This window comes from Protomyctophum parallelum, assembly GCF_964188405.1.
Source record: "Protomyctophum parallelum genome assembly, chromosome: 6".
Classification (NCBI taxonomy): Eukaryota; Metazoa; Chordata; class Actinopteri; order Myctophiformes; family Myctophidae; genus Protomyctophum; species Protomyctophum parallelum.
This window is the reverse complement of record NC_139701.1, coordinates 33,394,541-33,410,815: the sequence shown is the minus strand read 5'-3', so window position 1 is coordinate 33,410,815 and position 16,275 is coordinate 33,394,541. Positions and strand designations below refer to the sequence as shown.

Here is a 16,275-nt window from a genome sequence, read left to right as displayed (position 1 = left end):
TGTGTGTGTGTGTGTGTGTGTGTATGTGTGTGTGTGTGTGTGTGTGTGCGTGCGTGCGTGCGTGCGTGCGTGCGTGCGTGCGTGCGTGCGTGCGTGCGTGCGTGCGTGCGTGCGTGCGTGCGTGCGTGCGTGCATGTTGTTGCTTAACACAATTTCATGCATGTGTGTTACGCTATATGCACATGTACTGTATGGGATCATATGTGTTACGCTATATGCACATGTACTGTATGGGATCATGGCATGTGGCATTTTCCTGTTACCTGGCTATAAGCTGCATTCTCCTTCAGATGGATATGGAGGCACTTGGTGATCTGAAGCAGCCAGCTCCACTGAGTCTGCAGAGTATCCATATAGGCCTGTAGATATGATATGATATGATATGATAAGAAAAGATACAATGCGATATACGATACAATACGATACGATGGAGCCCCAAGGGGAAACTGGTTTGTTACAGCAGCCACGAGTAAATAATTCAAAATGAACAATCTGCTCATACCTCGATCTTGTCTGCAGCTGGGTGGTTGTTCTTCAGGAGCCCGTCCACTTTAGTCTTGAGTTTATTCAGGTCCTTCTCCTTGACCTCCAAGGCACTCATCAGTTTCTGCCACGAAAGAAGACATTTAGAGAGGACAAAGGGACACAGAGAGTCTATGAATGCAACAGTAATTACAGTTTGTGCGAAGTGGTTTGGCTTCTACCACAACCCAAACCAAATCTGTAGCAGATTAACTCATCCCTCATGAAATTTCAAGAATGTGTTGGCGTCGAGACATTAAGCGGAACCGGTATCTTTCCATCCCCACTTCCAGGTGACCCTTTGACCCTGCGTCAAAGGGTCAGCATTTCTCAGCGTTTCTTACAGAAGAAGCTGGGAACCAGGGGGGCAGTCAGCCAGATATTTTGTGAAGCCTCATTTGAAATCGGTAGTTCATATAATGGCCTGTTGTGGCGCTGGGCTGGACCCAAAAAGCCCCATAGCTCCATAGAGGCCCATGTATTTTGGCCCAACTTCACCTAGACTGTATTACCTTAACCCATTCTGACCGGGCACCCATTTTGGTGTCAGCATCATGTTATGCTTTAGCTATTTAAAAATAGCAGATCTACAAGCTCATATCGCGCCACCGAGTGGCGCGATACGAGCTTGTAGGTCTGCTATTTTTGAAAAATCGAAGAGCGACTGACATTTTTAGAATCTGATCTCAGGTCAGAATGGGTTCATCAGACCAGTGTGTGTCCGGCGGAAACCTCGTATGAATCTGATCTCAGGTCAGAATGGGTTAATAAACATGGTCATGAATACTTTCTTCTTCCAGTCACTAGTTTAAAGTCTCATTTCTAATGTCATAATATTCTTTTTGGAAAATTATGGTCCCATTAATTAAAAAAATGACCATAAAGAAAAGAAACCATCGCGTATGTTCTGAGGGGCGTGGCTACCGTTACAGTCTATGATCGGGATTCCCCTCCCACTCGAGTCAAAATAAAAACCAACGGAGAAGAAGGGGGGGAAGTCCCGCCTCGTTGTCTGGGCAGCCAATGGCCAGCTGGTCCAAAACGGAGCCAGCCAATGGCCAGCTGGTACCAAACGGATCTAGAAAGATGGCGATTTACAATGAAGCGATTTCAGGCTTCATTTTACGTTCATGTTAGACCCGGAGAACGCTTTGTCCATATTTTTTACAGTCTATGCTGGGAACCCATCAGCAGAAAAAGGAAAACCAGCGCCCTCTGCCATTTAGCTCAGAATCTGTTCTTGAGAGAATACTTACAGAATAGCTCTCCTCCTTCTTGGGGATGTACTGATCGATATTCTTGTCTCCCCAGTCGAACATCAGCTCCTCCTCCTCCCTGTCATTCACCCACATGATTTCTTTGGAGATCTCCTCAATGATCTGCTGCAGGTCCCGCAACTGCTGGGTCCGGCTAAATGACATTTTCTAACACAGAAAGATAGATGCTCAGTCGCATGGCTAAACGTTTAGCTGAAACCAAGTCAAATATAAACCCTAGTAATGGAGAAATAACTTAATAGCCCTCACCTGTAGGCTGTCCCACTCCTGCTCCAGACCATGAAGGTTACCTTTGTCTCCTTTCTTTGTCTACAAAAAGATGAACCACAGAGGTCAACTTGAGCTGTGAAATCTAAAGAGGTTTTCTAAGAAAAAACATCATGTCCACTGAAATGTAACAACGACTATTATCTCCATTCTAAAGTATGTTGTTCACAAAATAAACATTCCCTCTCTTCCTTTTTTTTTCAACTCGAAAGAGTTGGGAAATCAAGCCTTGTAACTAAATGAAAACATTACATTATGACAAAATGTGTCCTTTATTTATTTATTTTCTAATTTCACATATGATGATAATTTCATGTCCAACAGAAAATGTGACACTTTTCGGACACGGCAACGGTGCTCTGGTGTATATACATGCATATACATACTCCTCCGCGTCATCAGTGCCCATACCCGAGGCGGGGTTGACAAAAGGGTCTTTCTGTGTGGAGTTTGCATGTTCTCCCCGTGTCCTCTAGTCTAGGGTAGGTACCCTCACAAAAACATGCAGTAATCCTGGTCTCTAAACTATACCTCCACCTGATGGAGGGACTCCTCATGCATAGAGGGAAGCATGAGGTCAGTCCGCTGCCCCCCCGCCCCCGAGGTTGGCAGAGGAAGTGTAGCGCCCAGGATTACATTACATAATTAACACTGGGTGTTACTTGTGTAGTGTGTAGTGTGCACTGTGCACACACAGAACCCACCAGTTCATCCCTGGCGTGGTCCACCTCAGTGCTCCTCTGGATGGTGCCGTGAAACTTCTGGTGGCTGACGAGCTGCTGCCCGATGGCTGAGGGGTCGTCTCCCCAGGAAGAGGTCTCGATCAAACGCTGCAACACAAAGCAACGCATGTCCAGTTAGCGGCAACACTATACAATGTACAACGCCCAGTTAGAGGCCGCACACAAGACTATACAATGTACAACGCCCAGTTAGAGGCCGCACACAAGACTATACAATGTACAACGCCCAGTTAGAGGCCGCACACAAGACTATACAATGTACAACGCCCAGTTAGAGGCCGCACACAAGACTATACAATGTACAACGCCCAGTAAGAGGCCGCATACAAGACTATACAATGTACAACGCCCAGTTAGAGGCCGCACACAACACTATACAATGTACAACGCCCAGTAAGAGGCCGCACACAAGACTATACAATGTACAACGCCCACACAGGATGCATTTGCACATGTCGAGTTACCCATGAGGTATACCGTGCACGCGCGCACACACACACACACACACACACACATTTTCAGATGACATACTTTCTTGAAATATGTATGAGAGAGAAGAAAATGCCAGCACTCAATACATGTCCTTTTCACATGATTTATTTACCTCTGACGAGCAAACAGCGAACGTGAAATATGTATGCCTATTAAAATGGGCCTGATTTGGACTCATTGCCACCAGCAGGTGGTGGCAGAGAAACATGCTCTGGTCATGAATGTTTCATGTATCCCCAGCATGAAACGAGCAAGGCCAAACATCTAATCTAATAACAGACAAGTAGCGCTGTAGGTGTGCGTCACGTGTACATGTGAAACATCAGTATCAGATGGTGGCCTTTGACCATGCATAGAACATGCTTCAACCCATTCAGAACGGGTACCCCTTTTGGTGTTTTATCCCTTCAGGGCGGAAACCCCTTTTGGGGTTGTTGTTGCTACGTACAGTATATTAGCAGCATAACATCAGTATTTAGAAAGCGTGTTTAGAATCGGCCTGCGTCTGCTAAATGCCTAAATTGTAAATTGTAAATTGGCCTCAAATGGATGGAATGGTACAGCATGGTTCATCAGTCTTACTGTGCTCATTTAACAAACCATGACAAACCATTCACAATTATCACACTGTGTGTGTGTGTGTGTGTGTGTGTGTGTGTGTGTGTGTGTGTGTGTGTGTGTGTGTGTGTGTGTGTGTGTGTGTGTGTGTGTGTGTGTGTGTGTGTCTGTGTTCACACTCTCACACTCTTGCTTCTCTTGTTGACCTTGGTGTGCTAACAACCACACTGATTAGCTCAATTCACCAGCCAGTTCTTCAATAGATCAATTTTTGACCTAATGAACTGTTTCTGGAGTGGCTATTATAGCGTATGCTTGCCAGCACAGACTGCCTTCGTTCTAAAGTGAGTGAAAGAGAGAGAGAGAGAGAGAGAGAGAGAGAGAGAGAGTGTGTGTGTGTGTGTGTGTGTGTGTGTGTGTGTGTGTGTGTGTGTGTGTGTGTGTATGCGTGCGTGCGTGCGTGCGTGCATGCGTGCGTGCGTGCGTTTGCATGCATGACTGCATTCACGCACGAGTGCGTGCATATGCATTTGAACATATGACACACGTGTACAGCATCAGTATATGTGTGCATGCGTGCGTGGCCGTGCATGTACGTGCATGTACCTTCTGCTGTCCAATCCAGGCGACAGCGTCGTTGAAACTCTTCCCCACGTCTTCCCAGCCTCCAGCGCTCCCTCTGCTGCCCCCCCTCCCCCTCCTCAGGGAGCCGCTCAGGGTCATGTGCACCACCTTCAGCTGGTCCTTGCACATCTCCACGCTGGCCGGGAGTGGATCACAATTTAACACTTTAACATCTTTATTCACATTGTTCAAGTTCCAAGACAGGAGGTGCAAGAAGGGCAGTGAGACATATCCATACTGGGTGGCAGCCAAGCACGCAGAAGAAATTGAGGGGTCACGGTTAACAGTGGTGGAAGAAGTACTGTGATTCTTCTGTGAAAACTACTGTGAAAACTACTAAAAGTAGTGTTAGAAGTAAAGAAGTTAGAAGGGCTGTATACTATATATATTCTAGCGCTACGCCAAAGAAATTATATATATATGAATAAAAAAATATATATAATAATAATTACAAAAATATATAGGCTAATTAACTACAAATAAAAAAGTAAAAAGGGGGGAGGGGGCTGTAGTGGTGACGCATTTGACATAACAGAAAGGAGGGCAGAGTTATTGCACAAGAACTTATTTTCATGTAAGTGTACAGTAAATAGGATATTTCCTATGGCATGCATTACTACTTGTGCATGAGAGATTTGTGCAAACACAGTGGTTTGGTAGAAGAAAACAAACGGATAAAGAGGGTGTTCAATTAGGGTAGAAGGATACTGTACCAAATTAAAAGTATTATTTTTCTTTCATTTTTTCGGGTATGGGCACTGATGACGCGGAGGAGGAAACACACCGCCAGCACCCACAGCATCCCGAGCGGGAATCGAAGCCAGGACCTTCTAGCTATGACGCGAAATATTTTTTCAAAACAGAATTTTTAACACAATTTAAAAAAATTTTATGAAAGTAAAAGTTTACACCAAGTACAATATTTGCATCTCAGATGTATTGGATAAGTGATAAGTGAGTCATAAAATGGACTCAAGTATGAAGTAATTGAGTAAATGTACTTAGTTACTTTCCACCACTGGGAGTTAATATATATATTATATATAGGAAAGGAGCAGGAAGAAAGGACAGGTTTAGAGCAAGAGAGCAAATCGAGGGTGCTCATTTAAAGTGTGAACATAGACACTTACTGTCTGGTCCATTTTTACACTCTCTGAGTTAAATGAACACCCAGGATTTTTGCATTAGTTATCCCTCTCTCTCTTACCTTCTGACCACGTTGTCATTGGGCTGACCCAGCTGTCTGAGGTCCATGGCACAACCCTTCAGCTCATCTATGGTCTCTCTGGCCATGGCCATGCAGCGCTCTGAATCACCTGCCCCGCCCTGCAAGGCACACACAGTAAAACCCTGAGTGTTCATTTCACTGTGAGAGTGTAAGAATGGACCCTACTCAAATGAATGCTCAGGATTTTACAGTGCAGGTGAAGACATCACACAGACACTCTAATTCGTAGCACGACAGTGTTGCCTGCCAAAAAGAACACATCTAACACACCAGCTAACAACTTGTAAACTCTGGCAGGCGACACCCTCGCATGATAGAGTAAATTTGTATGGAAATTGGGATACATAATATATAAGACCTCACATGTTCGTTACACACACACACACACACACACACACACACACACACACACACACACACACACACACATATATATATATAGTACCTTTATTGAAAGGATAACTCCTTGAGATGTATTATCTCATTTTCGAGGGGGTCCTTATCATAAAAATACAGAGAGCACAATAGACAGAACAATAGGCCTGCAACAAATACATCCATGCATACATAAACAAGGACAACTCGACAAAAACAGACAAAAAGCTCTCTATTTTCCCTGGCTCTCTTGTGTCATCATGTACAGTAGCCTACATATAGTGAATCATATTGAATGACTCATAAGCTTGATGATCAAAATAAACAAAAACTGTGTTATTTTTATGTCCCTCTTAAGTTAAAACAATAAAGAAACCTTGAACCTTGTTTTGGACCAGAACATGTATTTAAATGTGTTGTCTGCAGTCAAGTACAGTAGTGCACCCCAGGGCTTTTATTTCCAGTAGATCTAGTTTGCCTAGTTGAAGTTATTCTTTTTTTCCCCTTCTTCTTTTTGACAGTGTGACTCTGTGTTCATTCCATGTGTGATACAGTGATCATTAAATCCTTACACTTTGACATATATAAGCATAATCGTATACCATATTCTGTCAGACATGTATGGTCATGCCAAACATAGCAAAATGTATAAGCTACAGCTACACCATTTGAAAGATAATTCTTCTCATCCATATTGTGTAAGAACATGATACTATGGAAAGGATGGCCTGAAAGTGATTTCACAGGCTTCATTTAACAACAGTCATTCAGGTGCGAGGAGCTCACAAAGCCAATAATAGTCAGCAGTTTTGCAGAGTCGTCACACACTCATGACATTCAAGAATGAAGTGATGTATTGAACACTTGCAATGACATGTGGCTGCGAACTAAGAATGGAAATAGAGGAAGAGTGTAATAAATAATAGAATACACACTATTAATACATAATTACATAACTTTCATTAGTATTATGGAAAGCAAGCTTTAACTTTCATTAAAGCTTGGTTTCCATAATATGGATGGAACAGACACAGGTTGTGCTTGCTGCTGCTTTAAAAGATTCCCATAGTATCTGTAGTTTAAGCTTTTGCTTTAGTATTGATATATTCTGCCCTACAAATGGCAAACGGTGATAACTACAACAATAACAAATGTTACTCAACCATATGCAGTGCTTTCCCTCTACTACTTCTGTGCTGACACTTTTGGCGAAGACAGAAAATAAACCTGAATTACGTCTTCTCTCGGTTTCAGTTTAACTGTTCTTTGGCTTTGTAGTGTAGCATACAACTCTGGCTGCTTTAGGAAGGCTGATGTTGAACAAAACGGAGCCAATGTGCAGTAGATGACAAGATAAAACATGACTTACAGACTGCAAGGCGTGTTCAGCCTTCCTCAGGTACTCCTGGCATTGGCCCTGGAGCATGAAGGCCTTCTGATGAATGGCACTGAGGGCAGAGTCACTGCAAGAGAACACAAAGACAAGGGTCTTTACTGCCACCATATCATTATCACTTCATTCACTTTCATAATCCTTATGATTATCGTCATCTTTACTATCATCATCATCATCATCATCATCAGCAGCAGCAGCAGCAGCAACATTATCATTATCAGGCGGACACAATTCAGATGTGCATCCAGTTCCTGTCTTTCCACCATGAACATGCACACCATCATCCAGGGGAGGAGATTCAGCTCACTTTTTCAATATTTTACTGTTTTAACACTGTATAGGGAATGTGTCATCATACCCAGTTATGCGGGAACGCCTACTGAGTCGCAAAAAAATACTTTCTGGCTTTGACAGCCCATACATCCAAACAGAAAAGTCCTACTGTATATCTGTAGGATCATTAAACCATGTTAAACAACATTAAACTCACTTTTCTCACTTCATGCATGCGCTTACCCTCTATACCCAAGGGACATATACAAGGTACTTTTCTGTTTCACAATCAAAATATACTAAGGATGTTTAATTTAAGTTCTAAAGTTGAGTTAAGTTCTACGGTTTCTATGCATTAGGCTTGGTGAGTATCTAGGTATTAAAGTATACAGGATGTTCAGAAATCCTGAAGTGCTGGTTTTCTAAACTGATACAGAGATGCTGTACTGCGGTGTATTGCTGCATCACACAGTATTGCTGCATCACAAAACTTTATCTTGAGATGACGTCTTCCAACTATGAAAGCAGTTCTTTAGTCACACGATTTTATACCACCACCCATCCACCGCACATCATGTCCGTTCGGCCCACTGATTTGTTGCTATCCATGTGGCAAGTGTTATCAGATCCTCCAGCAAGTTATGCACAATCTATACATAAAGGGTATCTATTTTCTCTGCCGGGCCAGAGAGATTGAGTGTGTGTGTGTGTGTGTGTGTGTGTGTGTGTGTGTGTGTGTGTGTGTGTGTGTGTGTGCGTGTGCATGCGTGCGTGTGTGCGTGTGTGTGTGTGTGTGTGTGTGTGTGTGTGCGTGCGTGCGTGCGTGCGTGCGTGCGTGCGTGCGTGCGTGCGTGCGTGCGTGCGTGCGTGTGTGTGCGCGTGCGTGCGTGCGTGCGTGTGTTTGTGTGTGTTAATCTCTGGCACCACTGGACCGATTTTTGTGACACTTTGCACGCACACGCCCAGCAGGCCAAGGAAGATACTTTACCCCAAATTTTCAAATCACTATGACAGGTTACTTCACATTTTGGACTACAACTCTTGAACCATAGATCTTACAGTCAAAACAATTATCCCCTGGATTCCTTGGCTCGTGACAAAAATCACCATATTCGCCTCAAATTTCTGCCTGACAAGATTTTCTGCAATTGTGCAGCAACAGCAAGACTTGTCTTGCTGACAGCAAGACTGGTCTTGCGGGTTGTGTTGTGACCAATAAATCAAAACAACATGATCCAAGGAATCCAGAAGAATTGTTTGTTTGCATATTTCGTATGACCTATGGTTCAAGTTTGGGCCAAAGCATGAAGCAGGCTTTTATACTGCCATCATGAGGCAGTTCTTCCTTCTGGGCCTTCTGGGAGTGTGCGCGTAAAGTTTCACATTGATCGGTCCAGTGGTGCTGGAGTTTAGCTGATCACAAAGACACCATACGGTCGCACAGGGGCGACTGTAGGGGGCAGTATTAGGCAGTGGTTTAAGGCCTATTTATACTCCAGATTTGGGAAAACTGGAGTATGAATAGGCCTTTAGCAAGAGTAGTACTTGTAGATGAGGAGCACCATCTTAACTTCAGTGCCCACTGAAAGAAAGCAACTCTGTCTCACGCAATTATTTCCTGATTTTAAGGCACAAAAGTAACATAAATGTCAGTTTTTAGTATGATAACTAAAAGGGTGTCGTTTTGAGCAGGCAGGTGTTCTTGTGTTGCTATAATTCATGATCTAACTTATTGGATATAGTAAAAACATAATGGTGAATTACTGTAATGTACTTTAAAGTGCTTGAGTGCTAAGTGGCAGTATTAGCATTAAGCATTTAGCATTAAGCCTCTCCAGTTGCATGGTTCGTGTTGGGTTTAACTGGTTCCAGCATTATATAAATTCATAATATAACCGTTTAGTATTATTTTGGTGCAGTCTCAAGGAACCAGAAGTCCTTTTGGTATAATATTTATACAAAAGATCTTAATGTATACTTTTAAATTCAAATGGGCTAGCACCCTCGTCCCTTGCTGATCTCATTTGCAGTTATAACCCACCCAGTGTGTTAAGGTTGGCCGATCAGCTACAGTTGAAGGTGCTAGCAAAGTCAGCGTCGATGCTGACTTTGGGCTGACTTTAGCAAAGAAATTACCCACAGTTCATAGCGTTACCAGTGGAATGAGGGGGATCCTCCGAACGTCAATCATTTAATTATGCAAATTAGTTATGAATCGCGATTAGAATGTCAACAAACACAATAGTGCTTTCTCACTGTTCTCAAAAGGAGACGGACTGGAAGGATATAGGCTATATATTTAATAACAATAATAATAATAAGGGAAACATGATGAGAAATGACAAAAGTAGCAAAGTAAAATAATATGGAAATGAAATGTATAATGAATAGTAATATTACAACTCATATCACACAGGAAAGTGTATTTATTAAACTAATAATAAAACGATCAGCTTAAATACTAAAATAAACATAATATACATGTATAAATAGGCAAAGCATGTAGGTAGGCACTGGCTGTGAATAAGGACAGTCTTTATAAAGTGATGCAAAGTGTCATGAATGGCGGACTCATCTTCAAAGTGCTATCCCATTTCTTTCACAACAATGTGGAGCCCGGCCCAGGCCGTGGCGTAACGGTCTGGGCACCGGACTGGTGATCCAGTCGCGGTGTGCCGCGGGTTCGACTCGGACCCGACACGGCCTTTACCGCATGTCATCCCCCATCTCTCTCCTGTTTCCTGTCAGCCTACTATCTATCCCTTAAAAAATCAATAAAAGGCGTAAGCCGCAAAAAAAATATCTTTAAAAAAAAAACAATGTGGAGCCCTTACAGCCTCTCACCCTCAAGCACTTACAGCTGACGTCATTAAAGTCAATGAGGGTCCAGGGCTCAGGGCTTGAGGGAGGCAATTGGGATTGGGCCGATGTCACACGCATACCCTCTACTGCTTGTCCCTACATATCAGAGCAGCTGCCCTTAGGCTCTGGAATATCTTGCCCCTATACATATCAGAGCCACCCAGTCGATAAATATTGCTAAAAACCTATTTTCTTTCCTTGGCTTTTAATGAAAGCTGATGTAGCCCCACTTTTCATCACTGTAAGCAAATGCTTGCTAGTTTTGTGCCTTTTTATATTGCCTATAGATGTCTGTTTATTTTGCACTTTTTGCTTTGCTGTTTGCTTTTCTACTACCTGTTTATATGTTTTAATGTTTGTTTATATTGCATTGTTCACCCCTTGTTTTTCTTTCAACCTGTGCAGTTGACTTTGTCATGATAAATGTGCTATATATAAATAAAGTTGAGTTGAGTTGAGTTGAGAGTTCACTCTGTAGGCCTATACTTCCACAATTCTAGTGCCTATAAATTCAATCAGCAGGGTTTTATTAAGAAAGGTATTCCAAATACAAAATGTGTAGCCGGTCAGATCTGAGCCTCAAGGGCCACCATAGGGATGGCTGCACTATCCACTTCCTGGTTTTCAATCAGTGTTAATATTTAAAGGCCTTGTAGTCTACCAAACAATAGGCTGCTTGGTGGTTACATGGCTGTGGGTCCTGAGACCTGAGTCGTGCACTTATGCTTGTTTAATGCTGTTGCCAGGGTGAGTAAGGTGTTTCATGCCTATTGGTTTAATGATGTTTATACTATCTGATAATTGTAAATAACTCTGCTGTTATAATTCAGGTTGATCATGTGCCAAACCATTGCTGTGGTGAGAGGGAGTGTTGAAAGTACAGACAACTGAAGGTACGCAAACAGACACATTGTTGGTAAGGGCCAAAATGACCACTAATGTCGAACACATTTATGTAACCTTGGGGTGGCGCTGTTGTTATATAAGTGTCAAGTTAACGTGCATGGTGAGGGAAGGATTGACCCGGAAGGGCAAACGGCTTTGACCGCAGGTATGTCAGCACTTTGAAATGGTTGGAGCGAAATGTTTGTCTGTTTCAGTCTGAAGTATCCATTGTCTGTAATCTGTCTAATTATGGTTTATTTCTAATATCACGCAGATCTGATGCTGCGTACACAATCTTTGCATGGTGAAATAAATACGTTAAAAGCATGGATGGAGAGCTGCCTGTGTGACGTTAATGGGGCTGACACACAGGAATAAACGGCACGGCATTAGAATGGCGCGTCAGTCAGGTCCAGCTACGCCGCGGGATCAATTCCTTGAGAGATCCGAGGCTCTCACATTGTTGTTTAAGCCTACTTTGGTTTGTTGGTGTAACTTAATTAAAGTGTTTGTTTTTTATCTCATCCTGTAGATTGCCACTGCTGCTTTGTTTAGTTTGAGTTCATACATTGATTTTATTGCTTTTTGTTTATTTTGAGCCATTTCTGTTTCGTTTCATTGAGCTGTTTTCTTTGGTGTTAATTTGTTGTTTCCCTTGCTGGCATGCTGTGTGGTTCAGTGCATGTGTTTAGTTAATTGTTCCTAGTCGTCATTGGGTAGTTTTGCCTTCTAGCTTAGCTCCCCTTTAAGGCTGGTCGACTGTTTGCCTATTGGCCCCACTGGCTCCAAATGTAACATGGTTTCCTCTTATCATTGGAGCGTTTCACCTGTGTATTGGTGTGAATAGGAGTTAGTAGCCTACCTGTTAAGCTATTCGCATTTTACTGCATCATAACTATTTGTATTCCTACTGTTCTTAAAAGTTAAATTCCTGTTTTTGGAACTTTGTCTCAAGTCCTTATAAATAACTTGCATTTGTTGGGGAACCCAGTTTACTGGTCTATTCAGATAATTCCTTGAACGATCTCAAGGTGGCGTAGTCATAGCTATAAAAGTAAATCCTTTGCTACACTTGGTTACACATGGTTACTGTTTTAAAAGTGTAATATGTGCACCTTTGAGAAGGAGTTAATTAAGCTGTATTGCATTTGGAGGTTGTTTATGGATTATCTATAGGATTTGTGTGACATATACGTTTCCACATATACTGTCAAATGGACAATGGACATAATGGCATGATGATGAACAATGGGCTACACAGAAGTGATTGTTTACACAGCACTGAAAAAGCAACCACTGTCTGTCTCATGCTATTTCCTGATTTTACAGAGTAGCCTACACTAACGATACAGAATATACAATCAAATCCTATATTGTAGTGTATCCAGGGACCTGTTACACATGGTACTGCATGGTTTAATTAATTATCTTCATGCTTACCGTTAGAAAAATGCATAGGCCTACATTACAGGTGTTCTAAAATTATTTCCACCACAACCTCTGTGTGGCGTGCGGCCTGTGGTGTGCACTGTGCAGGAGTCCCTGCAGGGTGCATATAGCAGCAGGTGCTTGATTATGGAAAAGGATTACAAAAGAATGGACAAACCCCAGTAACAGACTGTCTGTGACTGTGTACTGGCAGGCATTTGAAAATCCTGGGCTGAAGGCTCAGAGCCTGTGGTTGTCAGCCCTGAATGACCACAAGGACAAAAAACAAAAACACCACCAAGAACAACAAAGCTGCATTCAGCCTGTAAAATAGTTGCAATGTTACTTGCAGTGTATAGATAAGTGCCTTTTACAAATATGATAAATTGTGATTGTAAATGATGCTCTCCCTTATTCTGCATATTCTTCATTGCTAGATTTTTACCATAACTGTTTTAAATGGGTTTTATTATACCTGCTGTTATTACCTGTAGGCCTACTTTTCAATTTATCTATGGTAAATGGTATATTTATCTAGCGCCTTTACAAGCACTTTACATATAGAATTGTAGATCGTGCATTACATTCACCCATTCCTGATGGTGGAGGAAACCGTGCAAGCCACCAACTTGCACATCGGGAGTAATTAGTGTTCAGAGTCTTGCTCAAGGACACTTCGACACTAACTCTATCCCGGGATCCGACTGGAAACCTTGCAGTTTCTACCGGCTACTTATACCCCTGATCCACTGATGCCCCTATATTTGTCTCCACCAGGCCGAAGGCATGGGGGGAGAGTATGTTTTGCACTCCGTCCGTCCGTGTGTCCGTGTGTGTGTCCGTGAGCAGCTAATCTCCGCCACCGTTAACCCGGTCGATGCCAAATTTTGCACACACACTCCCTGGATGACAACGATGAACCTCTGCCCCAAACTTTCCAGAACGGCCTGTTATAGCGCCACCAGGAGGCCGCTTTGTGCAAAACAAGTTTTTGCACAGTACACCTACAGATTTTGTCCAAACATCGCGCAAATTGGTACACAGTCTCTCTAGAGCCATTCAACAAAACCGGTCTTTCAGATTTATCAGACTCCATCCTGATTGGTTAAGATTGGCTTCCAAAGTTCACAGGAGTGCTCAGTTTCAAACAAAATGCTGCAAATCATGAACACATCGCGTGATTTCCGTGAAATTGTGCACGCACATTCCCACTAGGCCGAGGACGAAATGCCACATGAACAATTTCAACTCAGCCTCAAGGTGGCGCTATAACTGGCCGAAAAGTGTTTTTACCTCTAACTGCACGGATCTGTGGATAATTTACTTTTGTTGCCCTTTTATCCAACCACCAGATGAAGGCAAGCTGCAATGTCCTACATTCCTATCCTGGTGGAGACCTGTGCCCAGAAGGGCACTTTTTCTAGTTTCTTATTCTTCTATTGTTATTACCACCCTTATTATTATTATCTTGTTACTGTTAGCTCAGTCTTTGCAGAACATGTCTCACCAACGTCTTGATTCTTGTATGTGAGTGGGTGCATGGCAGTGATTTCTCTCACTTTGGATACATGGGGTGTGATGTGTCATCGACTCATCAATGCTATACAAACTCAGATTAATGTTCAGAAATATTCTGAACATAATAGTTCCTTTACTGTGTAAGACAATGTGTGTGCATTTTATGTGTTGAATTGTTTTCCATACTGTAATTGCTTGAAAACGTTGTCATTAGATAAAACATTACTTGCAACTGGTTTTTAATGTAGGACTTTCTGTTCTGTGACATAGCCTATTTGCATTTTGCTGTGACAACAGGCATCATACCTTTGGTGGGCCAAAACTCTGCAGTGAAATAGGCTATGCGTCATCCGTTATTGGAGCCAATAAAACATTTGCAACAAATGTCTATTGTGAAAATTGGGTAGGCTTGACAGAAGTTTTGGTTAAAGTCTGAGCTTTTGAAATAACTTTCGAAATAGCTTTTGAAACACTTAAATAAAACTATGACGCATCATGATAGTTTATTGGCTGTAATACGGTTATAACCTGGACAACGGAAAGTCTGGTTAATATTGCATGGGAGCGAATTTGCGTGTTTCCTAACAGGTAACCCTATGAGCAACAGATGGCACTGTATACAAACTAAAACAATCAAAAATACAGATAGCAACAATAAACTGAACAACAGTTCTGGGACAGTAGAGCTCTTCTTGATCCAAATTAAAAAAGTAATCCTACCCGCCTCCGAATCCGCCTCCCCCAGATGTCTTTGAAAAGTTGTAGGCGTATCCTTCGGAGTATACGGGGTCCGGAGGTCCGTATCCATTACCGCCGCCCTGGAAGTCACTCCGGGCATAGTAGCCTCCCCCTCCCGCAGTCAGATCTCCCCTGGATCCGGATCTGCGACCGGTGTTCACCGGTCTACCCAAGGAATGGGAACTCATTTTGGGTTCAGAACGGTGATGGCAGCTGTTTAGAAAATAAAGTAAACTACATTTAGGAAAAGCGATGCAGCACCGCGAAGCAGCTCGTGTTTTGACGCTCTCTCTCTCCCCACCTGCCTGCCCTGAGCGTCCTGGTGCAGACTGACTGGTACTCACAAAGAGGAGAATGTCAGTTTGGGGAATACAAAACCACACCTCTCTCGTCTCGGACCTGCTCAACAAATGGGATTTTCTTAAAAATGGCCCTCCCCTTCCATGTTCCAACTCATCGTGTGTGTGTGTGTGTGTGTGTGTGTGTGTGTGTGTGTGTGTGTGTGTGTGAGTGTGTGTGTATTCTTAGTTTAGAATAGGCTTGTTTTCAGTAGTTCTATAAATTTGTAGCAGGTTTGCTCAGTTTTTGAAAATACTTACCGGTAGCTATTCATTTTGATTCCCTTTTAAATAATATGTATTTATTGGTCATTTGTCACTGGTGTCATTAAAAAAAAGTCAGAAAAAGCATTGTGCAATTAAAAACTCAATCAAAAAAATATCACCCTAAATACTATAGCTTATATCATATTAAAGGTATATTCAGTGATTTCACTCAAAAAACCTTAGGTTTCGTTTTTGGCTGTGGGACCCAGCCTTTCGTCCAATCAGGATAGAGAGTCAAAAACGAAACCTAAGGTTTTTTTGACCCCCAGGGGTTAACTGGGGACAGGGAGGAACTCCTTATATGGCCAGCACACTCTATAGTAGGGAGGATTATCACAACAAAACAAAAAAATAAGTGATATTTGAATTAAGTGAAATCACTGAATATACCTTTAAATAAAATGATGAAGGCCATTTCCCTGTGATTTCAGTACGTATAAAAATGTCATATCGGTCTGCAGTCCAGAAATCAACATGTCGCTGA

At 42.4% G+C, this 16,275-nt stretch overlaps 1 protein-coding gene across 1 annotated transcript in view; it reads right to left on the bottom strand.

The window, feature by feature from the left end:
• Positions 1-15,506, bottom strand: part of LOC310860728 (uncharacterized protein) — a 60,253-nt gene extending 44,747 nt beyond the window's left edge. The window contains exons 1-9 of the mRNA XM_083767848.1: positions 15,169-15,506; positions 7,456-7,549; positions 5,691-5,809; positions 4,466-4,619; positions 2,771-2,896; positions 2,049-2,108; positions 1,779-1,946; positions 503-607; positions 264-359 (exon numbers count right to left, since the gene is read on the bottom strand). Coding sequence (XP_083623974.1) covers positions 264-359; positions 503-607; positions 1,779-1,946; positions 2,049-2,108; positions 2,771-2,896; positions 4,466-4,619; positions 5,691-5,809; positions 7,456-7,549; positions 15,169-15,374 — 1,128 coding nt within the window. The 5' untranslated portion in view covers positions 15,375-15,506. The remainder of the gene's footprint in view (positions 1-263; positions 360-502; positions 608-1,778; positions 1,947-2,048; positions 2,109-2,770; positions 2,897-4,465; positions 4,620-5,690; positions 5,810-7,455; positions 7,550-15,168) is intronic.
• Between the last annotated feature and the right edge of the window lie 769 nt (positions 15,507-16,275).